This window comes from Rhamphochromis longiceps, linkage group LG7 (genome assembly GCF_057381845.1).
Source record: "Rhamphochromis longiceps isolate RC_006_pf linkage group LG7, R_longiceps_female_GT1.1, whole genome shotgun sequence".
Taxonomy (NCBI): Eukaryota; Metazoa; Chordata; class Actinopteri; order Cichliformes; family Cichlidae; genus Rhamphochromis; species Rhamphochromis longiceps.
Window position 1 is genome coordinate 38,564,250 of NC_140563.1, and position 23,507 is coordinate 38,587,756.

The window sequence follows — 23,507 nt, forward strand, 5'->3', positions numbered from 1 at the left end:
TCCTTCTCAGTGGGTGTGCGGCCTTCTTTCCCAATTAATGGGGTGGATTTTATAATGGGAAATGGTATCGTGGGCACTTGTGAAGGCTCAGAAAGAAGACCCTTCATTAGTTAAGTGTTTTACCGCTGCAGCTCAGGATAAGGGTGGTGAGGGGAGCAAGAAGCAGACATTTTTCGTTTGGGAAGGTTTATTGATGCGCAAGTGGACCCCAAGGCCTGGAGAAGACTGGAGCGCAGTGCGGCAGATGGTGGTTCCGACAAGTCTGCGGCGGCATGTGCTACAGTTAGCACATGATCATGCATGGTCAGGTCATTTGGGTGTCACTAAAATGTATGACCGTATACTGCAGCATTTCTTTTGGCCGGCAATGAAAGCAGATGTAGTGCAGTTTTGTAACACCTGTCACACTTGCCAGCTTGTGGGTAAACCGAACCAGACGGTGCCCCCCGCCCCTCTACGTCCTATCCCTGCTGTCGGTGAACCATTTGAGCATATCCTGGTAGACTGTGTTGGCCCCTTTCCAAAGACGTGGGCAGGGAATCAGTTCTTGTTAACCATAATGTGTGTGTCCACTCGATTCCCCGAGGCAATTCCGCTGTGGAGAATCACTACAGCAAGCATTACCAAAGCACTAGTCAAATTCTTTACCACCTTTGGCCTCCCGAAAACTGTGCAGACAGATCAGGGTACCAATTTCATGTCCAGGGATTTTAAACAGACTTTACAGTCCTTTGGAGTTTCTCATTCTGTGTGTAGTGCTTATCACCGAGAGTCACAAGGTGCACTTGAGCGGTGGCATCAAACTCTCAAAGCAATGTTGAGTAAATATTGCCATGACACAGGAAAAAGCTGGGATGAAGGGGTCCCTTTTGTATTGTTCGCTATACGTGATGCGAAGCAGGAGTCTTTGGGGTTCAGCCCAGCTACCCTGGTGTTTGGACATGATGTGCGGGGTCCACTAAAGGTGCTGAAGGAGAGTTTTCTCAGCGGTTGTGTGCCTAAAACTAATGTGGTGGAGTTTATAAAAACATGCAAGGACAGGTGCCAACGGGCTACTTTGTTAGCAAAAGAGGCTCTCTGTGTATCCTAGGCAAACATGAAAAAAACTATTTGATCAAAAAGCAGTGGAAAGACAGTTCCAGCCTGGGGACAAAGTTCTTGTGTTGCTGCCTGTGCCTACTTCTGCCCTCATGGCTCGTTTCTCAGGCCCCTATGTGATAGTGAAAAAAGTGTCTGACACCAACTATATTCTCAACACCCCAGAACACAGAAGGAAGACTCGCCTATGCCATGTTAACATGTTGATACCATACCAGAGACACCAGCATGACAGAATCACCAGACACTGCTGGGACAGCTGTCCCTGGTTCAGTCCCTGTTACCCTGCCAAGTGTAGAAGTTAAGGGTGATGATGATCTGGGTACCCTTTCTGAGGGACAGCAATGTGGGCGGTTGTCAAATTCTGTTTTTTTTTTTTTTTTAGCTAAGGCCGAGGCCAACCTGTCTCACCTTCCTCAGTCCCAGTGTAAAGATGTACTTGACTTGTTGCACTCCTACCCGTCTCTCTTTAGTGACGTACCCTCACGTACCAATGTTTGTGAGCATGACAATGATGTTGGAGACGCAGCCCCAATCAAGCAGCATGCATACCGTTGCCCCATCGCCAAACGTGAGGTGATGAAAAAGGAAGTTGAGTACTTAGTAGAAAACGGCTTGGCACAACCTAGTTGTAGCCCCTGGAGCTCCCCATGTCTACTAACGCCTAAGTCTGATGGCACACCCCGTTTCTGCACAGATTATCGGAAGGTAAACGCTGTAACGGTCTGACTCTTTTCCGCTTCCTCGTATGGAAGACTGCATCGACAGCATCGGCCCTGCCAAATTCATCACCAAACTTGATCTCCTTAAAGGCTACTGGCAGGTGCCTCTCACTTCCAGAGCTTCAGATATTTCTGCATTTGTCACCCCTGACCACTTCATGCAATACACAGTAATGGCCTTTGGCATGAAAAATGCCCCAGCTACCTTTCAATGTCTGATGCAGTTGGTGTTGGGACATGTGCCCCAGTGCAATGTGTATCTAGATGATGTAGTGCTATACACAGACACGTGGGCAGATCATATGTCCCTTCTGAGGACAGTGTTTCAGCGGCTAGCCGAGGCCTCGTTGACCCTCAATCTCTCTAAGTGTGAGTTTGGTAAGGCGACTGTCACTTACCTAGGTAAGCAGGTGGGGTTTGGACAGGTCCGCCCAGTGGAGGCGAAGATTGCTGCAATCCTGGACTACCCGAGTCCAACCACCAGACGGGAACTAAGGCGTTTCCTAGGTATGACCGGATATTACCGGTGTTTCTGTAAGAACTTTTCTGTGGTCGTGACTCCGCTGACCAAACTGTGTAGCCCAAATGTGCCTTTTGAATGGTCAGTGGAGTGCCAGCATGCCTTTGAGTCGGCAAAATCTCTCCTGTGCAGCACCCCTGTGTTGGCGGCTCCTAACTTCTCTTGACCCTTTATGCTAGAGGTCGATGCCAGTGCCGCCGGAGAAGTTCTACTGCAGGATGATGAGGAGGGTGTGTGCCATCCGGTCTGTTATTTCTCTGCGAAGTTCAAACACCATCAGCTGAACTACTCTACCATAGAGAAGGAAGCCTTAGCTCTGCTTCTAGCTCTGCAGCATTTCGAAGTGTATGTGGGCTCCAGTGCTTCCCCGGTGACCGTCTTCACAGATCACAATCCCCTGGTTTTTCTGAACTGGATGTACAACCACAACCAGCGACTGATGCGCTGGGCACTCCTGGCCCAGGATTATAATCTGGTGATCATACACAAGAAAGGTACTGACAATATAGTGGCTGATGCACTCTCACGCAGCTCGCGATAAGGTGTTGTTGTTGTTGTTTTGGTAGAGCTTTAATGTAAGGGAGGGGGGGAATGTTACATCCTGTGAGGCTGTGGGAGTGTGTGGGTGGAGTGTTTGCCCGCTCTCTCACTCTCCTCTCTCCCCAGGACACAGCTGCTTTTGATTAGCCTCGTTTGCCACCTGACTCCAGTCAGCAATCACCTCTGAGGCTATTTAAACTGGGGATGAGCTGTGAGCAGGGTGGTTTTTTCCCTCTGTGGCGCTACACGGTTTTTGTGCTAGGTTTTGAACAGACAGCCGCCTTCTGACTAGTGAGTAGATGGGCTTGTGGGCCCTGAGAGTGTCTCCCCGTGGTGAGGAGTAGAGTAGGAAGTGTGGGAAGTGCCTCCCATTTTTTGTTTCTTGTCTTTTGTTGCTGCGAGTGTTTCCTTTGTTTCTTTGGCATTATTGGTAAAACGGCGTTGCCAGCTCTTTAAGTTAATGTCGTTTGTAATAAACCTATATCATTTGTAATAAAACTATATTAATACAGAACAACTCTGTCTGTTTTCCTTTTCATTCTGTTTCTGGACTCATTTGTTACTGGTCCCCTCACTCGCATGCCTAGACCCCTTCGGGGGGAACGTAACAGTAGTTTATAAAATGCAACCTACAAACTGTGGAAAACAGCTAGTTAGCTTAGCAGTAGAATAGGTGCAAAGTAAGGGTCAACAGCAACTCACTCAGACTATGTGAAGTCTCTTTATATTGCAAGTGTATATAATATTTTAATAGCTGACATTGTTAATGTTAGAAACTGGAAAAGAGGGAAGGTGTTCACTTACTACTGTGAGGTACGCATTAAATAAACATATAGAGAAGAGCCTTAGCTCATGAACCCCTTGCAAGCTTTCAAAGAAGACATTTTTTTTATCACTTTCATATGTTTCCTGTGTCTCATAAATCATTCACATCAAAGTACAATTTGAAAAATGCTCCACAGGATTCATTTTATGTACCAAAAATAGTTAGACATTTTTTTTAATCATGATTTCACCCCAGCTGTGTGCTAAATTACTCCCTTTTCTCTTTCTGATAATTTATGCTTCTCTGCAATCATTCTTACATGTTTCGTGACTTTTTATGAAAATCTTTTTCTCAAAGTTAAAAACCTCAGAGCCAGGAGCTCACTCTGGAGTACAACACTGATAAACTGCAGGGATCCTGTTTGGAACATTAGCTTTTTTTAGTGTGTGACCTCACATATAAACAAGCTTCAAATGGTCATATTTCTGTCTGAATTCCAAAGCTAGAAGATGTATCATTTTCTCCATAAAAAGAAAAGAGAAGTTTCACGGTGAAATGCTACATCAATGAGACTCATTCAAGAAAGAGACAATTTGTAGACTACAATACTTCATATACAGCCTTTTATTGCACATGTGAGTTATAGATCACTATGGGTTAAACAATGTATGATACATAAAAATTTTCTTCTCTTTCATGAGTTCCATGAAGGCTATATGTTGCTTAGCATGGAATCCCAGATCAGTGATTGGTCTCAACGTGTGTCTTTCTTAAAGGTATTTCTCTCAGGGGTGCATTTCAATAACAGCAGCCAGAAGGCTGGATGATGCATTTTCAATAGAGTGGGAACAGACTCTACTGTTAAGTGTTTAGTGGACTTCTTGTCTGGCAGTGACTGAAGTTGGTTTATCGCGGCACTTGTCAGAACAGTGGTTAAAAAAGTGCAAAATACATTCACAAGCAACATTTGTTTTGGAGCCAATTAAAAACAACAACAACAAAGCAAAAAAGAAAAACCCCAACAAAACAAAGTATCAAATTTGCTCAGCTGATGAGCATGAGGCAGTGATGCATAAGAACTCAACTTACAGTGGATAGCTCTTCACATAATCCAATCATAATATGCTCATCTATGAACTCGCAGCCACTTCAGTTCAATAATGATCAGCACAATAAACCAAGTATAACACAAACAAATGGGTAGTAAAAGGATGAGAAACAAGATGATTTTTGCATATTTGTTATTTGACAAGCTGATATATGCATAGGTTTCAGGCAAGTATTTCTCTCAGAAAATATCAGAGTGAACCACGTGTGGTCGGAGAGGACATGTAAAATTTCCATTTTCTGATACAAGAAAAAATTCTTACTTTAGAAAATGAGTAAGTTCTTCAGATGATGCAGCTCAGATGGAGTTTAGCATTAGGACTGCATTATTATTCTGCTGTATAAATCTCAAATCTGTGTGTCACAGGTGAAGACAGCACAAAGCAGCAATATTTAGAATCAGATCCTGACCAGTCTGCTGTTATTAAACTTAGAATTTTGTAAGTGGACGCTTTTTTCTGTGCGTGCTATGTGAAGTTTTTTATTAAAGTCAAAGGAAAGAATTTGACACAGCCAGCTGTTTGCAACAAGCTAGACTAGACACTAAAATAACAAGTATTGAGGAGCTCAGATATGGAGGATTGCATCTAAACATGAAGTGCAAAGTGCAAATGACTTTATGTATTTTTTTGGTAACAATGGTAACAACCTGATAACAACCTTCATTTAATTTACATTTTCCTGCAAATGTAAATATAAAAGGCCAGTAGAAAAATCGCTAAATTGACAAAATCTTCTCTTTTATCTTGACAGAAAAGAGCCGTGTTAGCACAAACTGTTAAAGAAAATCAACACCCAAGAATTATTTCTTTATAGTCCTCATGCTTAGTGTAGTTCAAAAGCAAAAGCAGAGGCCGAGCGCTTGATGTGTCTGCCAGGAAATTGTGGTTTGCTTCCTGTTTGGAAGCTTTGACTTTTTGAACTTTGTTTTGCTTGGTTTTCACTTGCTGATTTGTTTGATTTGAACTCACTTTTTTCACTTCAGACACTAAAAGCTACTTAGATTTAGTAAAAGATTGTGGTTTGAGCTCACAGCATTAAGTCAACACATTGAAATATGGCATTTGCCTAGTGTATCTGACAGATGTAACAGATCTGCGTGACTATTACCTAAACCTGGTCCACAGCCACTCGTGTGAAAAGACGCCCTGTGTGTAATTTGGAGAAAATGACAGATTTAATGTCCTTGCAATGAGAATGGGCTGGATAAACAATTTACTATGTAGCACATGCTGACATAGCAGTCCTGATTCAGTGCTTTTCTACTAATACCATAAAGTGTGTTAACAGATTTAAATGCCATGAGCCCGTTTCTATTACAGCTAACCTAAAGCAAAGTGTTGAAGATTTCCATAAATCTTTTAATAGTAATAAAAAAAGTCTATGGTCCTTTGTTTACCTCATTTCAAGCTATAGCTTCCATTGTATGTGGTACTGAATGCATATTCTAGGAACCGTGTAGTTTTGTGATTGAGCATTAGTATCTCAATTTTTCAAAGGTGAAAAATTATCTCACCCTGCAAGGCTGCATCATTTATTGTCAATTTAGCACTTTGTTGTAGCGTGAATAAGTAATGGTGAAGAACAACTAGCCCCTATGCATGTGTCAGTTAGGCGTACATTGACAATATACGGATGTAGCCTTGCTGTTGATCCTTGAGTAATGACCTCACATCTATGGATTCCAGGGTGGTCCTTTCATAGCCTGTTAGACACTTACACACACAAAACACACACTGAGTCTCTCACTCCGCACAGCCAGACTTTATCACACATTACTAACAAGCATGAAGAGTGTGTCGACACACACTTGGGCACAGTGAGCATTTTGTTCTCTTCTACACACTTCCCAAACGTTCCTCTCTTGCTCTCAAACACATTTAAATTCTTGAAAAATAAGTCACTGCACTGTTCTTTGTGTTGTTCAGGAACAAAAAACGAAATTCCCCTCATTCTATGTCCTTTTTCTTACACAGTCTTGTACAATATTCAGCTATCAACTGTTGTATGCAGATACATACACAATGACAGGATCTCCTTCCACAGGCTCCGAAGGTCTGATGAAAGTGAGAGGTCACTGACACTTCCTCCACTTTCTTTTGATAATGACTTGTCTCAGGCATCTAATGCCCTGTTGATTGCTCCCTCCAGACATTTAATGGCCATAAACTGCAGACGACGACATGGGCATCTGCTGTTGTCATTGTAAATGGAGACTCGATCCCTGTGACTTTCTTTTAAATTAGTGTTGCTGCTGTCATTTAGTTGTTCCTCATAATGCCTCTTCTTATTGCTGACTGACTGCCTTACATGAGCAATGATTAAAATCTTAATAATTAGATGCAGGAATGATACTGTCACTTCTTTAAGAAAAAAACCCAAAAAACTTCCACAGACACCAAAAGGAAATAACACACCCATTACAAACAGGAAAGGGGGGAGTATTGCAAATTTAGCAGTTTGCTTCAAAAACAGATGTGTTCTTTATTTTCACATGTCCTAATAACACTCTTTTGCAATGAGGCCATACAGCTTTCTATTTAACCCTCTGGGGTCCAGGGTAAAATTAGCTGTTTTTGACTACTTTTGATTTGACCTCTACATTTCACCTTTTAAAACTGTTTATCTTGCCTTGTTTGGTATCATTCTTTTCAGCACAACCTCACATATCTGAATTTGGAGTTATGGTTTCATTTTGACATAATGTATTAGCACAATTGATCTGAATTCAGACAAAAAACTTAAAATCAGAGTAGAAAAAAGTTATATTTCTTACTGTAAGAACCAAAAATATGTTTAACGAATCATTTTCAAAACTTGAAATGCAAATACAAATTGTACATTTTTTAAAATTGGTCATGTGATTTTGATGCCCTGGCGCATCCGTGGACCCCAGAGGGTTAAATGAATCCTGGTTTTAAAAAACTCAAACAATGCAGTTTCCTTACAGGGCTGGACACTGCACATTACTACACTGAAAATGATTTGCTCGCTGGCCTCAGTATACTATAAACCTCTGCAAGTCATCTTCTGTTGTCAGTCCTTTTAAAATGTTAGTCCTTGAATGATTTCCTTATATTATTTATTTTAAAATTTTTATATTTTAATTTTTGTATGGAAGAACTATGCAGGTTAATTTAAAAACCCTCTTTATTAACAATAATATATTTATTTAAAGAGTGCTTTCCATCATAGTCCTTTAGAAAGCACAGACCAGAGCTAACAGAGCTAACTACAACTTAATCTAAGCTGGCAGCAGTGAATGTAAAGAGTAGTAAAACTGGAAAACTTGTAATCTATACTGTCATTGTTGTGTATTTGGAACTCCCTAAATAAGCCATATGTAGTGCACTGACCAGGCTCTGTCCATGACTGCGCTGCAGCAAACAAGCACTGCACTATAGTAATCATGAATGAATGGCTCTACCTTGCTAAGGGGCAAAACAAATCCTGTTTTTTCTGGCTTTTTCGACTTTCAAGAAGAATGTTATGCAGATATAAAGTCTGCTCTTGCATAAATAGGAAGCCAATTAAGAGAGGCAAAGCGCAGAAGTATAATGATCATATTTAGATGAACCAGTAAGAATGCAAGCTGCTGCATTCTAAACCATGTTCAGACCTCTAACATACCTCTTCTTTGGGTATCCTAATAGTAAAGCAATACAATAATCCAAACTAGATGCACAAAGGCATAAAATAGAACCTCATCATATTTGAACAACAAAATATGTCTGATTTTAGCAAAACTTCTCAGGTGAAAGAAAGCCATTTGAATGAATAAAAAGGGTTTTCTTAAACAATAAATAAATAAAAATAAATAAATGCTTTCTGTCCATCCATGTTTTAGTTCAGTAATACTTAAATTTTAAAACCATCTTTTCACCAAAATTAACAGGCATATCAATTTCCTCCAGAAATTGGTGTAAATAATTGTAGATCATCAGCATAACAATGGAAGACAATCTCAAAGGACCTAGTGAGTTTACATATTGGTGGTTAATGTAGTGAAAACAGCTGTGAACCAAGGTCCAAGGGTTCCATAATTAATCAGTTGCCAAAGAGTTTCATAAGTCTCTCCACGAGTGTATTAAATGAGCTGTATTAACACAGGGAATGATCGTTGCTTACACATAGACAAAACCATTAAAAAAAGCAAAACAAAACATTGGTAAATAAGCATGTCTGAAAAAGGAGGCCCTACTTTCCAACGCTGTCTGGTTAGTGTTTGGAAATTAAGAAGCAGATACATCCCGTAGGCCTGGAACAGTCCAGTACTAGCTATAATCCAATACTGCTAATACAATGTCCACTGCTATTTTAGTAAACAAAATAACATTTTACTGGTGCTTCAGGCAAATATGGCTGCAGCTGGAGTTCTTTATTGGTCTTTAAGAAAATAAAGATAAATAAATAAAATGAAATCTAAATATCCAGAAAAGTATTTTCTTTAACTGGTTTCAACTTTAAGCAAACAGCTTTAAGTTGCCATTGGTGCACTGCAACGTCTAATACACACCTAAGCAATGTACGTATATCACACACTGCTCATTTTGCTGCCGTCATTCTGCTGTTTATACCAAACTTATACTTTAACGCATGAGTCACTATGGAACAATTGCACAGTCTTGAGAAAATTATTGGTTAGACCTGCAGGTTTTCGCTCTCCATTATATAACATTCAGAAAAGCAAATTACCAAGTTGAGTTGCAGAATTTGAACAAATAGCTTTGGCAAGCTTAAGTTTTCAATGCTTTCAACATTGCTTCATTTCCCAGGATGATTTTTGATTGTTCATGTGACTATTTTAGAGGTGAAGGTTGTAATAATTTTTTTTCTCCCAAAATTGCAAGTTAGCTAAGGAGGGGGGGGGGGGGCTTCATGTTTGCACTTTCATGAAGGGTTTCAAATAATTTGGATGATTACAGAAGAAGATGAAGAAAGGAAAATTTAAAAGAAAGACAAAAAAGAAAACACCGGCCTTTGACCCAAAACTTCCAATACTTGTTATTTCAGTCATTGTCCCCTCATTTTTCACCAGTCCTCCTTGTGTCTGTATCTCTAGGACACACACACAAACAGACTACTCATGCCCTGAGGTCCTGTTTCCGGTCTTAGGTGCATGAGAGACACTAGCCAGCATCCGTGTGGGACTTGAGCTTTATTACAAACACATATACTCATGTGAGTAGTGATTGTGTGTGTGTGTGTGTGTGTGTGTGTGTGTGTGTGTGTGTGTGTGTGTGTGTGTGTGTGTGTGTGTGTGTGTGTGTGTGTGTGTGTGTGTGTGGGAGAGAGAGAGAAAGAGAGAGAGATGATGCTGTTGTTTCTACTTATTTTCTCAGTAAATGGTAAAATGGTAAATGGCCTGTATTTGTATAGTGCTATACTTAGTCCCTAAGGACCCAAAGCGCTTTACACTACATTCAGTCATCCACCCATTCACACACACATTCACTCAGTCTCCTCCTCATGCATCTTTTAAGCATAAATACTAGTTAACCTCAACCAGATGAAAAAAAAAGGCAAGCCTGCAGGCACAAAAAACGCAGCACCTTTGTGTAATGTTTCTGTAAACTTGTAAACTTCTGTGACTTGTAGGCAACACAAGCTTCATTTTACACATGGTTGTATATTGGACAGTGTATGTTTTCTATGAGATAATAGTGACTGCTATAGATGACAACTAACATGGAGCATGCTTATGATATAGATTAATATACTAGATTGCTTCACATCAAAATTGTAATGAATAGGCCCAGATTCTCACATTTAAAGCACACAAAGGCGTTTTGATCACACTGCATCTACTGTTTTGTAACAATTTCTAGCAAAACCTCTGTAAGTATCAGCCTGTCAAGATAAAATCTGAGAAAAGGATTCACGTTTCACTCACACAGCACTGCAATCAGATAATCAGATAAGCTGAAATACTCACATATGCTTTTGAACATTCAGTGGAAGTGTTTCTTTGTTTAGTTTAATGCTCCTTCTGTGATGATTTAACATCACAGGTGTGATTTACACGAGGTGATCAAGTAAAGGAAACAATAAAAAAGTTAAACAGCACTGACTTCATAATGCAGATTTTAATTTGAGGTGGTGCATGTTGTCTCAGTTCCATGGATCTGAAAAATAAACCTCCCTTTTGAAATTAAATCTATGGTATTCAAATATACATCAAAAGACTGTGTTCTATGAAAATTTTATGTATTCCATGTCTTTTCTCATTTTAGTAAACACCACTACAACCATGGATGAGGAACAATGCTACTATAATGAGAGCATCACCTTTTTCTACAACCGCAGCGACAAGCCTCTTGCTAACGACTGGGACACCTACAGCCGGTTGGTGATGGGCCTTGGCATCACTGTGTGCATTTTCATCATGCTCGCCAACCTTCTGGTAATGATCGCCATCTACGTCAACAGGAGATTCCACTTCCCCATTTACTACCTGATGGCCAACCTGGCAGCTGCTGACTTCTTTGCTGGATTGGCGTACTTCTACTTGATGTTCAACACGGGACCAAACACAAAGCGTCTGACTGTTTCGACATGGCTGCTGCGTCAGGGCTTGATTGACACCAGCCTTACTGCATCTGTAGCCAACCTGCTTGCCATCGCCATTGAACGCCACATCACCGTGTTCCGCATGCAGTTACACACACGCATGAGCAACCGGCGCGTGGTGGTTGTGATTGTCATTATCTGGACTATGTCCATAGTCATGGGGGCGATACCCAGCGTAGGTTGGAACTGTATCTGTAGCATTAAGTCTTGCTCCAACATGGCACCTCTCTACAGCAACTCTTACTTGGTCTTCTGGGCAGTGTTTAATCTTGTGACTTTTGTTGTCATGGTGACACTATATGCCCACATCTTTGTGTATGTGAGGCAGAGAACCATGAGGATGTCACGGCACAGCTCTGGACCACGACGCAACCGAGATACCATGATGTCTCTTCTGAAGACTGTGGTCATTGTGTTGGGTAAGAGCATTCACTTTCAGTCTACGTACTGTAGCTGTTGATCTCTTGATAGTCACTAACCTAGACTTTCTAGCAGGATGCCACTGCCTATATATGTATTTGTCTTTGTAGCAATGACCCAACATTTGAAGTCGCCAGCAGCAGCAAAACGATGCATGTGTTAATTAGTTTAACTATGAGGCTGTTACATTCAACACTGAATCCAAGCACAATGTCCTCCTAGCACTACTGCAGACCTCATATATAGTAAATCATATTGGTCAGTGGTGCTCCCCATGATCATTATTAAAAGGCTCAGGTTTTTAGTTATGAAGTCACCTTTAAACTTGTGATTGCAAATAGCCAAATGAGTATGAAAATAATTAAATATATGCAAGCAAAAATATATAAACATAGTGGTTTGAATAATGTGGTTTTGTTGATTTAAAGTATAGTAAATTATGTCTCTTTTAGAAGATGCATATATCAAGTACCAAGGCCCATGTCCATGCAAGTGCCTTTAAGGCTTTACGCTTCACAATAATTGTGCACAAAACAAAAGAACTTTTCTGGTAGTCTGTAAACAACAGCATCTGTACTACCAACAGAATATGAGGAATTTAGATTAATCCCACATCCCATCTTTTATAGTTCTGAAGAAATTTTCTAGTGCTAGCATGTCCTGTTTTCTTGGTAAGAATTGTGAAATACCCTCAATTACTCTCCAGCTGTACTTTCATTTTCACCTATAAAGAACACTAACGGATGTCTGAGGTATATAGGCTGTGCATAAAAAAAAACCAGATTACAGTTCTCACAGATACAGCTGGCCTCAGTCCAGCTTTCCAAACTAAAACTAAAAACACAGGTGCAATGAACAGCAGCAGTTTTTGGGTTTTTTTACTGTAGTGCTGCAGTGTGGTCAACTTTTTTGGTGTCTGTTTATACGCTGCAGATGTAACTCTGCCTGTTTAACCTATCACCCAAGCGTGTGAAGTCTTGACAGTTTTATGTGTGAGCATTAAGCAGAGATATGTTTCACACTTTGCAGGACTCTGTAATAATCAGACTCTACTCCTTCTTCTTCTTCTTTTTTCATTTAAAACTAGAACAAATTAGCAGACCAGCTCAGTTATGTTTATAGTATGTTAAAAATTGTGGGGGAAAAGGCTTCTTAGTGCCTGGAAGCAGGATGTGTTGCATCCTAGACAAAACATACCACAGGATTGCAAGTGATCTCTCTCCTATGTGCTCTGCTATCTCATCCTGTTGTTGTCTTTACTCCAAACTTAACTCAAAGTAGTGGACAGGAGACTATGATCTGGAGCCTATAGTGGGCTAAAGAGGCAGAGAATGAACATCTGCTGTGTAGAGATGTTTTGTTTATTTCTTTACTTCTTTGGTAACGTATGAGGTAAACAGTTCTGAAATTAATCTGCTAGCTTTGGTGTATGTTTCCTAATGGCCATGGGGTGGAAGCTATATACCATGGTATGAATTAAATCTAACTGTCATAGTTTTCTTTGCAGATAATGTGATTTTTCTAGGAGGAAGTAGGACTAAAAAAAAAAAAAGTCAAAACAAAAAAAAAACCTTAATCTGCTTTGTCTGATTCTTCCATTGCTATAAATTATATTACATGCGTAAGCACATTTTTGCAGTAAAATATCAGTAATGAATATACAACAAAAAAAACAACAACTTTTTTTTAACAATAGAAACCAGCATTATTGCTGTCTTTATCTATTGTCTAATGGATAAATAAAAATGTCAATTCTCTGGTGTCGTTACAACTATCCTACAGCTCCTTTTTTCTATTCAGGAATACAGGAAAAAATGAAAAGCTAAGTGGATGTAAGAACATTCGAATAACTGACTTCATATGAACTTTAATGATGTTAATGCAAGGTTGCATAGCTATTTGCAAAAGACTCACTCTATAAATCTAGGTAGAAAACAGGTTTTATAATCACATAACAATAGTAAGCATTAGGATTCAGGAATTAACATTAAGAAACAAAGTTACAGTCATTTAGCTTCATGTATTTCGGACTAGAGATGACTGTTCTTTACCAAAAATAGAAAAATAGCTTTATGTTTTTACAGTTTCTTTTCAGTTTAATCAGTAAATCATTAGCATCAATTTGAAATATTGTTTTAAAATTTTAGAACAAGCCACATTTATTCTTCTCCACTCAAGCCGACATGTTACTGAGAAAGTAAGTCTTTTGAGTGAGGGTGTGATCTGTTTTGGTTTAGTCTAAATGACGTCATTTTGAAGCACTATCAAGAACGCTCAATTCCATGCCCCAAACCAAGTCTCTCCCTTGTATTGCTTGCCTGTTTCATTGTACATGCACTGAAAACCTTTGGACTTCTCTTACTTTTCATTAAACAAAAAAACAAATAGAAACAAATTTGTTTTTTAGCTTCCGCTGATACAGATATCAGTATGTGCCAAAAAAATGACTATAAAGGATTTTTCCATCTCCAGGAAAGAACATGTAAAATTCCAGTTGTTTTTAGTCGCAGCAACCAATTTTTAAAGCCCAATTCTTCAAAATTTAGTACCACACAAAAATCTCAAATCAGGAATATGTTTAGGCTGAGCAAGAAGTGAAGCTCGGGAGCAATCCTAACAAATACCAGCTGACATCATCTAGCGCAGCCAATATACTTCCATGCATCCAAATGGGAATCTACCATAAGGGAAAACTCTCTAAGCTATTTCAGTGTGTGTGTGTGTGTGTGTGTGTCAGTTGTTGGCAAATGCTGGAGTGTTCTGTGAATGATTTGATTATCTTAAAGCTTATGGTGTTGTATGAGGTCACATCGTCAGACAGCATGGAGTGCCAAGCAATACCATGCCCAAACAAATGCAGATGCCATATCACAGACTGGTACTTGTCTCCAAATTACAGTGTATAAGCAGTCAGTATTACCCCGAAGACTTATTTCAGTATCTAGATTTCAAAGGAAGGACAGAAATGAATGATTGCACACTAACAAATGTGCCCTACTCATACACAGACGTTTCTGTAATTTTCTGCTATAATGCTGGTGTATTTTCTGGCTGAGCAGAACCAATCTGTAAAAACCGCAAGCCAAACGCTCCAATCTACTGTCAGCATGGAAACACAACTGGCATGCATCTCAAAGTGTCACCTGTTTTCTGTGTGTTTGAGTTTGTGTGCATCTGTGTACGTCACTTAATGCAAGAAATAATTGTAGACAATACAGTCTTTGTAATTGCTCCCTATGGCAGGATCTACGCCTTACAAATGTGATTTCAGCAGCATGGGTTGTTACTTTCAGGCAAACTTTAAACACTGCTTAACCCTTTTACATTTGAGGCCCTTTAAATTTGTATAATATTTGATAAGGCATTTTCTTTTTCAGTGCATTCCTCAAAAGTGAATTGTCGATTTTATTTGGACTTTTTCTGGGAAAAAAGTCACATTGAGTATGTAGAAGTCTCAGAAACTCACAAAAACGCATACCGTATATCCAATATGACACACTTGACTTAGAGTTAAACAGTTAAATATACAAGGTGTTATAAATTGCTTTTAGATTGTATTCAAAATAATATAGTTTCCTTATTCTTTCAAATTAATTTTTATTTATTTCCTTTTTTGTTAAAACATATACATCTTAAACACAAAACCTGCTGCTCATTTCAAACCGGTACCTTCGTTTCATTCCCGCCTTGATGTCTGTTGTCTTCTGTATGTGTTTCTATAATACAAGTTACAATATGTCTCCAAAAAACATCTGATCCCACAAAATTTGAAAAAGATTTTCATGCTGCATTTGTTAGGGTGTCTGCATCTTCAGTTACAAGGTTAAAGGGTACATCAGTTGTTTTAGAACTAAATGACGAGAGGCTAACCATCTTCACAAACCAAACTAAGTCCAGTTGCCTTCTTATCAAGCAGCTGAGAGAACCTAAGTAGACCTTTTGATGTTGATGTTTGATTTTCTTTTTTATTCCAAGTTTATTAAAAAATAACAGATTTTAAAAAGTCTCAGTGCATAGATGAGTCACTGCTGCCAAGCAAACATCTCTGCAGATAAACAGATAGGCTATTTTTGTGTAGGTCAAGCAGGAAAGAAATGCCATTATTTCAAGGAACTCACTGTGTTTCCGGTCAAAAGCTGGTTTCTCTAACCATTAGCTCACTGTGAAACCACTACAAGACTCCATCACTGTGTACACCACAAGCATCTTTGTGGACTCTGTGCTGTGGACTCTCAGCTATTGAATGTGAATGTAATCTTCTGTGTGGAAGCACTGATGTGGGTAAGAGGGGAATGGGAAAAGAAATCCTTCTGTGGACAAACGGGAAACTAATGGGCCCTTTTAGAAATATATATAGGGATCATGGTCATGACCACAGATAATGATTGGGTTAGAGAGACAGTTGAGACAGAATGTGAGATACAAGTAAAAGATGAAGCAGGGGATGGCTGACAAGAATACAGGTTGCAGAAAGGAAAACATGACCACGATCAGAAAGAGACGTGCAATGAAAACAAATCCCAAAAAACCAAGATAGAAAGGAAGGATAAACTCAAGATTTTAAAATTCATAAAGGGATTTTTGAAAAACAATAGATTTTAAAAAGAAAAAGAAACTGAGGAGAGCAATAAAAAATGATACAAATAGATTAATGGTAGGAAAATGAGTGAGACTCCCAGAAGATGAAAACAATAATTCAATTTGGGGTGTTTTTAAGAGCCACAGAGAATTCACATTAGTGGAAACCTAAGCTGGCATAATGAGCCTTCCAAAATAATTGAGTAATGTAAATGTAAGACAGAAGAATAGGAAGCTGTTTCTTGAATGTAATATTTTAATGGGTGTTGAATATTGGATAACTAGCATCGACATAAAATTGTAATGCAAACATGCAAGTGTAATGTTTGCACAAAAACTTTTGTTTTCTAGTGTTAGCTTAGTCTTCCTACATTGGGAGTACTTATGAGTTTAGCTTTTGAACAAAAAAAAAGAAAAGAAAAGTAGCAGGGGCGTCGTTAGCGGTAGAGTTTGTTTTAAGTATGCGTGTTTCAGGCTTACTGTAAAAAAATATCAGCCCATAAGTGCTCACTTGAAAAGTAAACACATTTAACATCTAACAATGTAGCCATCTTCTTTTCTAATTTAGTCATTATGACCATTGTAAAGAAATCGAAGTAACTGAAAAATCAACCAACACTTTACTCACTTTCACCTAGCCAGCCTAACAGTTGTCTGATTGGCTAATGTAGTTGTATTAGTCTCGCCAGTCTTTCCCAAATAAGCATAATTATTAGGCAAGTTGTATTTTTGAGGAATAATTTTATTATTGAACAACAACCATGTTCTCAATGAACCCAAAAAACTCATTAATATCAAAGCTGAATGTTTTTGGAAGTAGTTTTTAGTTTGTTTTTAGTTTTAGCTATTTTAGGGGGATATCTGTGTGTGCAGGTGACTATTACTGTGCATAATTATTAGGCAACTTAACAAAAAACAAATATATACCCATTTCAATTATTTTTTTTTACCAGTGAAACCAATATAACATCTCCACATTCACAAATATACATTTCTGACATTCAAAAACAAAACAAAAACAAATCAGCGACCAATATAGCCACCTTTCTTTGCAAGGACACTCAAAAGCCTGCCATCCATGGATTCTGTCAGTGTTTTGATCTGTTCACCATCAACATTGCGTGCAGCAGCAACCACAGCCTCCCAGACACTGTTCAGAGAGGTGTACTGTTTTCCCTCCTTGTAAATCTCACATTTGATGATGGACCACAGGTTCTCAATGGGGTTCAGATCAGGTGAACAAGGAGGCCATGTCATTAGTTTTTCTTCTTTTATATCCTTTCTTGTCAGCCACGCTGTGGAGTACTTGGACGCGTGTGATGGAGCATTGTCCTGCATGAAAATCATGTTTTTCTTGAAGGATGCAGACTTCTTCCTGTACCACTGCTTGAAGAAGGTGTCTTCTAGAAACTGGCAGTAGGACTGGGAGTTGAGCTTGACTCCATCCTCAACCCGAAAAGGCCCCACAAGCTCATCTTTGATGATACCAGCCCAAACCAGTACTCCACCTCCACCTTGCTGGCGTCTGAGTCGGACTGGAGCTCTCTGCCCTTTACCAATCCAGCCACGGGCCCATCCATCTGGCCCATCAAGACTCACTCTCATTTCATCAGTCCATAAAACCTTAGAAAAATCAGTCTTGAGATATTTCTTGGCCCAGTCTTGACATTTCAGCTTGTGTGTCTTGTTCAAGGATGGAATAAAGTTTTGTGATATTTTCAACATTGTCAAAATATTTAACCCATCTGTCTTTGTGCCATGTATAATTAAGTAAGTGAGTGTTTGCATGTGTTTGTGTCTGCACATGTGAGTGTTTATCTACCCTCAGTTCTGCATGTGTGTTTTGCGTGCATGTGTCTTTGTGGGAGTGCAGGGTTCACTGCCATAATCTGGCCTCTATTATTTCCTTATTTTTGTTCCCATAGACCAAAGATACTTAATTAGAATTTAAGGAGGTCTGGATAGAGAAAGTTTCCTCAAACAATAGTCCACAATATGCTAAAGTTCCTTATAGATTATAATTCAATGCAGTATATTACAAATAGCCTAACACTTGTCTGTAAACAGGCAACAACTGGCTGTGAAGCAAAAGAAAGAAATTACAATTCACCATTGTTGAATTAGTGTTTCCTATTTATTTTCAATGAACTGGACGGTACTTTCATAATAAAATGTTCTTTTTGCAAGTAAAGCAAGCAAGGTTTACATTCAAAATTTAAAAATAGCTTTTCAAGAAGTTGTCTTTAAATAAAGGGCTTATTTAAAGAAAAAAAACATGAAAAAGTGTAGTTTGAGTTTCCCCTTTTCTTCTATCTATCAGGATTAAAATAACCCTACCATAAATACGACAAAGGTTGCACAGAGTAAAATAGAAATGGTGTGATAAATATGTAGTATAGGTATGGGTGCATAAAGAAATGCATCTGTGGTCCACCTATTCGTTACCTAGGCCATAGACCCATGTTCTTTTTCTAATAAAAGATTATTTCTGTAAGGAAAAAAAACAGAGGATAAAAGTTGTGGAAAATAATGGAAAAGTAAAAAGCATGTACCATACTTACCATTCATGCCATTACATTGCCATGTGAGCATTAAGAAAAGTCTTAAGATAAGAAAGAGAGCATGGTGGTGGTTAAAAAACTGTTGCTGTATCTTACACTTGGATAAAGCAATACATATTAATATTAGCAGTTCATACTATAGGATAGGATAGTCCTAAGTAAACATTTATACAAATGCATCATGCAAAATTTCTTTTAAGTAACTAAATGATAATCTGAGAAACTGCATAGTTAGAGAGTGTACAGGAACAACCTCTCATACATAACTCTGTACTTTATTAGGCTCACCTAGGACGTACGAGGGTGGATTCCCTTTTCCCCTTAGTACCGAATTAATTGGTGGCATAGATTCAACAAGACGACTGAAGCATTCCTCAGAGATTTTGTTCTACATTCATGTGACAGCATCACACAGTTGCTGCTTATTTGTCAGCTTCACATCCATGAAGCATATCTCCCATTCCACCACATCCAAATGGTGCTCCTTTGGATTGGGGTCTGGTGATAGTGGAGCCCATTCGAACTGTCATGTTCAGGAAACCAGTGTGAGATAGTGAGAGATTGGTGACATGGTGTGTTATCTTGCTGGAAGCAGAAATCAGGAGATTTGGATATTGTGGTCACAAATGTATAGATAAGGTCAGCAAGAATACTGAGGTAGGCTGTGGTGCTTAGATAATGTCCATTTGGTCCTACTGGGTCCAAAATGTGCCAAGAAAACAGTCTCCACATTATAATATCACCAGCATCAGCCTGAAGTGTTGATATTACGCATAGATGGATGTTGTTTACTCCACATTCTGACCTCACTGTCTAAATGCCTTCAGAAATTGATACTATTAAATTCGGTTCTTTCGGATTCTTTATGGCCAAAAGGACAAGGCTCAAAGTAGTCTTTTTACTTTAAAAATGATCTTTAATTAACATATCCTGGATATGGAGACCTTTGCACACAACACACACCCCAAGGTCTGAAGCACAAACGGAAGCCTAGGTATTTATATACTTGCTCTCTAGTGTGCATCGAACAGCCTAATTGGTTTCACTTTCACTTGATTCTAGCTGCAAAAGCATGCAATTTCCTGTCAGGACTTTTGGCACAGAGTGTACTCAGAGTTAGGCCTTTCTTATATAAAGCAATGTAATCAGCATATAAACATTTGAGATGATAAATTTAAACCTCAACAATACTCATTGGACCAGGCAACGTTCTTCCAATCCTTTGGCGTCCAACTTTGGTGAATGTGTGTGAATTGTAGCATCAGTTTCCTCGTCTTAGTTGACAGGCTTCTAAGTTCGCCATGTTTTGCATCCTGAGGTGCTCTTCTGTATACCTGGGTTCTAATTAGAGATGGCACGATACCACTTTTTTATGTCCGATACCGATATCATAAATTTGGATATCTGCCGATACCGATATGAATCCGATATAGTGTTTTTTTTTGTTTTTTTTTTGCCTGTCCCGTTTGGCTCTTTTGCCATCAGAAGTGTTGTCTAAAGGCAAAGAAAGATGCCCAACGGATTTACTTTACCAGATTGACCATCCCAGCCTTGCCGTAATGGTCCATTTGATTCACCTTTTATTGTTTATTTTATTTTCACTTACTGAATATGGGACAGACTTGACTGGGGGAAAGAAAGAGGGAAAGAGAAACAGCTGAGAAGAGGGACGGGGGAGAAGGGCAAAAACCAAAAACCAACAGAATGAGCAGAAAAAAAAAAGAAGAAAAAAAGAAAAAAAAATGCATATATCAATCACCTGGGTCACCTGCTGAGAAAGAAAAAAGAAAACAAGCAGAAGAGAATATATAGTGATATAGTGTTTTTTAATCAACAAAACTGTTTTTTTTTTTAATATCTTGCTGCATTTTGTATAAGTTCATACTCAAGTGTAAAACAACAACTACACTAAAGCTATTCTGTTATACCTGTATGCAAAAAAAAAAAAATTTCATAGTTCAGCAATACTGATCAATCTAATAAACCTAAACCTACACCATCCTCCCTATTCTGGTATTTTAAAGAGTACTTAGCGTAAATATTAAGCAACCTAACTAATAGGGTTCCAACTCCCAGCAACAACAAAAATAAATAAATAAAAAATAGGGAACCACCCCTCACACTCCACCTCATGATGCTTAATCGACGTAATCAACCTTAATTTGATGCAGTATGAAAAAAAAATGCACAGAAATCAATTATTTTTCAAGAAATATTAAATAGATTCAACATCTTTCTTCAACAAAATTGCAGACTGCACAGATGGTACCTTCCCAAAGGAAAAAGTACTATAGCTTACTAGGGTATATATATTAGACTTAATAGTCACTATATACAGTAATTGACTTCTATTCATTTTACATCAAATTAAAACTTTGGGTGTAAGATTCGGATAATTATTTATTAAAAGCTAGACATTTTAAATGAGAATAAGAAAGAAAAGTATGTCTTTGTGCCCCCTTTTCCCTGTTAATGCCCTATCGGCCCCCCTGGCTAAACTTTGCTAGATCCGCCCCTGCACAGTTACCAGCCGTCAGCTACGTAGAAAAAGATCCTCGAGTAGAAAGTAATATTAAATAAATTCTAACAACAGCTGATCAAGCTTAAACGTGCTGCTGCTGTTTATCTGCTGGTTTCCTCTTTCTGGTGCAAAGTGGGCCAAAAACAAACCAGAGAGACGGACTCGGACAGAAAAGCCGATCAGCTGAGCATTAAGCAGTTTCATGATTGAAGTAGCAGCAAGAAGAGGCAGTCGCTCCATATATCGCTTGTTAAGCTTAACGCAGGAATGCTTTACAAACATTCAGAGATGGACTTACACACTTGCTTTACTTCTCTCGGGATAACTTTGTCGGAGATGAAATGCCGGGTTGCTAGCGAAGCTCCAAATGCTATCCAGACCACCGACAGGTCCCGCATGCCACAGCTGCTCTATCACGTGATGCATACTGCTCCGAGTGCTAACGTTCTGAGGTGAGTTACGGCGTGTTGCAAGTTTTGCGAGGTGCTTTCGTGATATTTAATGGATCGGATTACATTTTTTATTTTTCTCCGATATCCGATCCAGTAATTTAGGTCAGTATCGGACCGATACCGATACGTAATATTGGATCGGTCCATCTCTAGTTCTAATATGTGATTATTTTGCTCAAAGCAGTCTGGCCATTCTCTTCTGACCTCTGCCATCAGTGAAATATTTTTGCCCAGAGAACTGACACTCCATGGGTATTTTCTCTTTTTCAGACCATTCCCTATAAACCCTGAAGATGGTTGTGTGGGAAAGTCCCAGTAGAGCAGCAGTTTCATAAATACTCAGACCAGGCCAGTATTTCAGAAACTGTATTTATGGGAGTGCAGGCCCATCTGGCAACAACCATGTCATGTTCAAATTCTCTTAAATCACCTTTCTTTCTCAGTTTGAAGTTTAGCTAGTTCTCATGTCTGTATGTCTAAATGCCTTAAGACATTTGATTGGCTAATTAGATATTTGTGTTGAGAGTCAGTTGAAGTAAAATTGCAGATCAGTCTTTATAAACCCCTTGAAGCAATACATTTTTAATATGTTGTTCATGAGCAATGACACAGTTAATCCATTGTGCGCTGCTGTTTCTAATAATTGCTTTGAGTTACGTAAATCTTGAGAATCATTCCACAAACTAAAAATGTCTCCCCTAAAGCTATTTATCAGGTTTGACAGCAAAACGATTCCTTTAAAGGTTTATTTACTGCATTCTAGTGACACATGAGCCATTAACAAACTAATAGGAAAATGTGTCATTTATGAAACTGTTGCAATAGTAGTTTGTCATTGCAATAGCCACACACATCTTAACACATTTCTATGTACTTACTTATTTTTATAAGACAATGAGCGTGCCAAAGTAGTTTTCCTACGTTTCCATACACTTTCCAGGCCTGCTTCAGAGCTGTGTTTATTTACCTTCTTCCAGTGACTTTCCATTCTCCAGCCTCTTTTCCCTCCATGTGGCATTTTTAAGTAGTGACAGGGCAAAAAAAAAGAAAGAAGAAAAAAGAATCACATGTTGCTTCCATAAACAAAACTCTGGTTTACCCTCTGTAAACCTGGCATGGTAGTAACACTGTACACTGTGGCTATGGTAAACCAGCCATATTCTTTTGGGGTAAAGAGGAAATTCTGCAATAAATATAAGTAATGAAGGTAATTATATACTCTAGGATTCAGGAAGGAAATTAAAGAATTTGAGGGTTAACCTCGAAGGCCATAAAATCACAAAACGGCATTCCTTTCTCATTTTGAGTGGAAATAAAACAAATTTCCTTTACATATATGCACATATAGTGTTTTATTATATATTTTTCACTGGACGTGTTCAGATTTTTTCATTTATTATTGTGATGGATTTTGCCCTACTACGACAATAACATATTGTGGATTGTGGTTAAGATAGATTGGATGCATAATAAATGTTTACATCAACACTGACACAGTAAGACAGTAAAAACAGAAAATACAGTCGCAGTCATAATGTTAGAGTCAAGGTTTTTTTTTTCTCTTGTTTTTCAGACTGGAAATTCTAAATGCTTCCTCTGAGCATTTTTTGTGCTGAGTCTGGTCCTGCTCCGAGTAAGATGTTTCACTGAGA

The 23,507-nt window shown here is 38.7% G+C and overlaps 1 protein-coding gene across 1 annotated transcript in view; it reads left to right on the forward strand.

Annotated features, from left to right (window-relative positions):
* The window catches only part of lpar1 (lysophosphatidic acid receptor 1), a 41,645-nt gene that overhangs the window by 11,979 nt on the left and 6,159 nt on the right, over nucleotides 1-23,507 (forward strand). Inside the window, exon 2 of the mRNA XM_085413580.1 lies at nucleotides 10,987-11,742. Coding sequence (XP_085269706.1) covers nucleotides 11,004-11,742 — 739 coding nt within the window. The 5' untranslated portion in view covers nucleotides 10,987-11,003. The remainder of the gene's footprint in view (nucleotides 1-10,986; nucleotides 11,743-23,507) is intronic.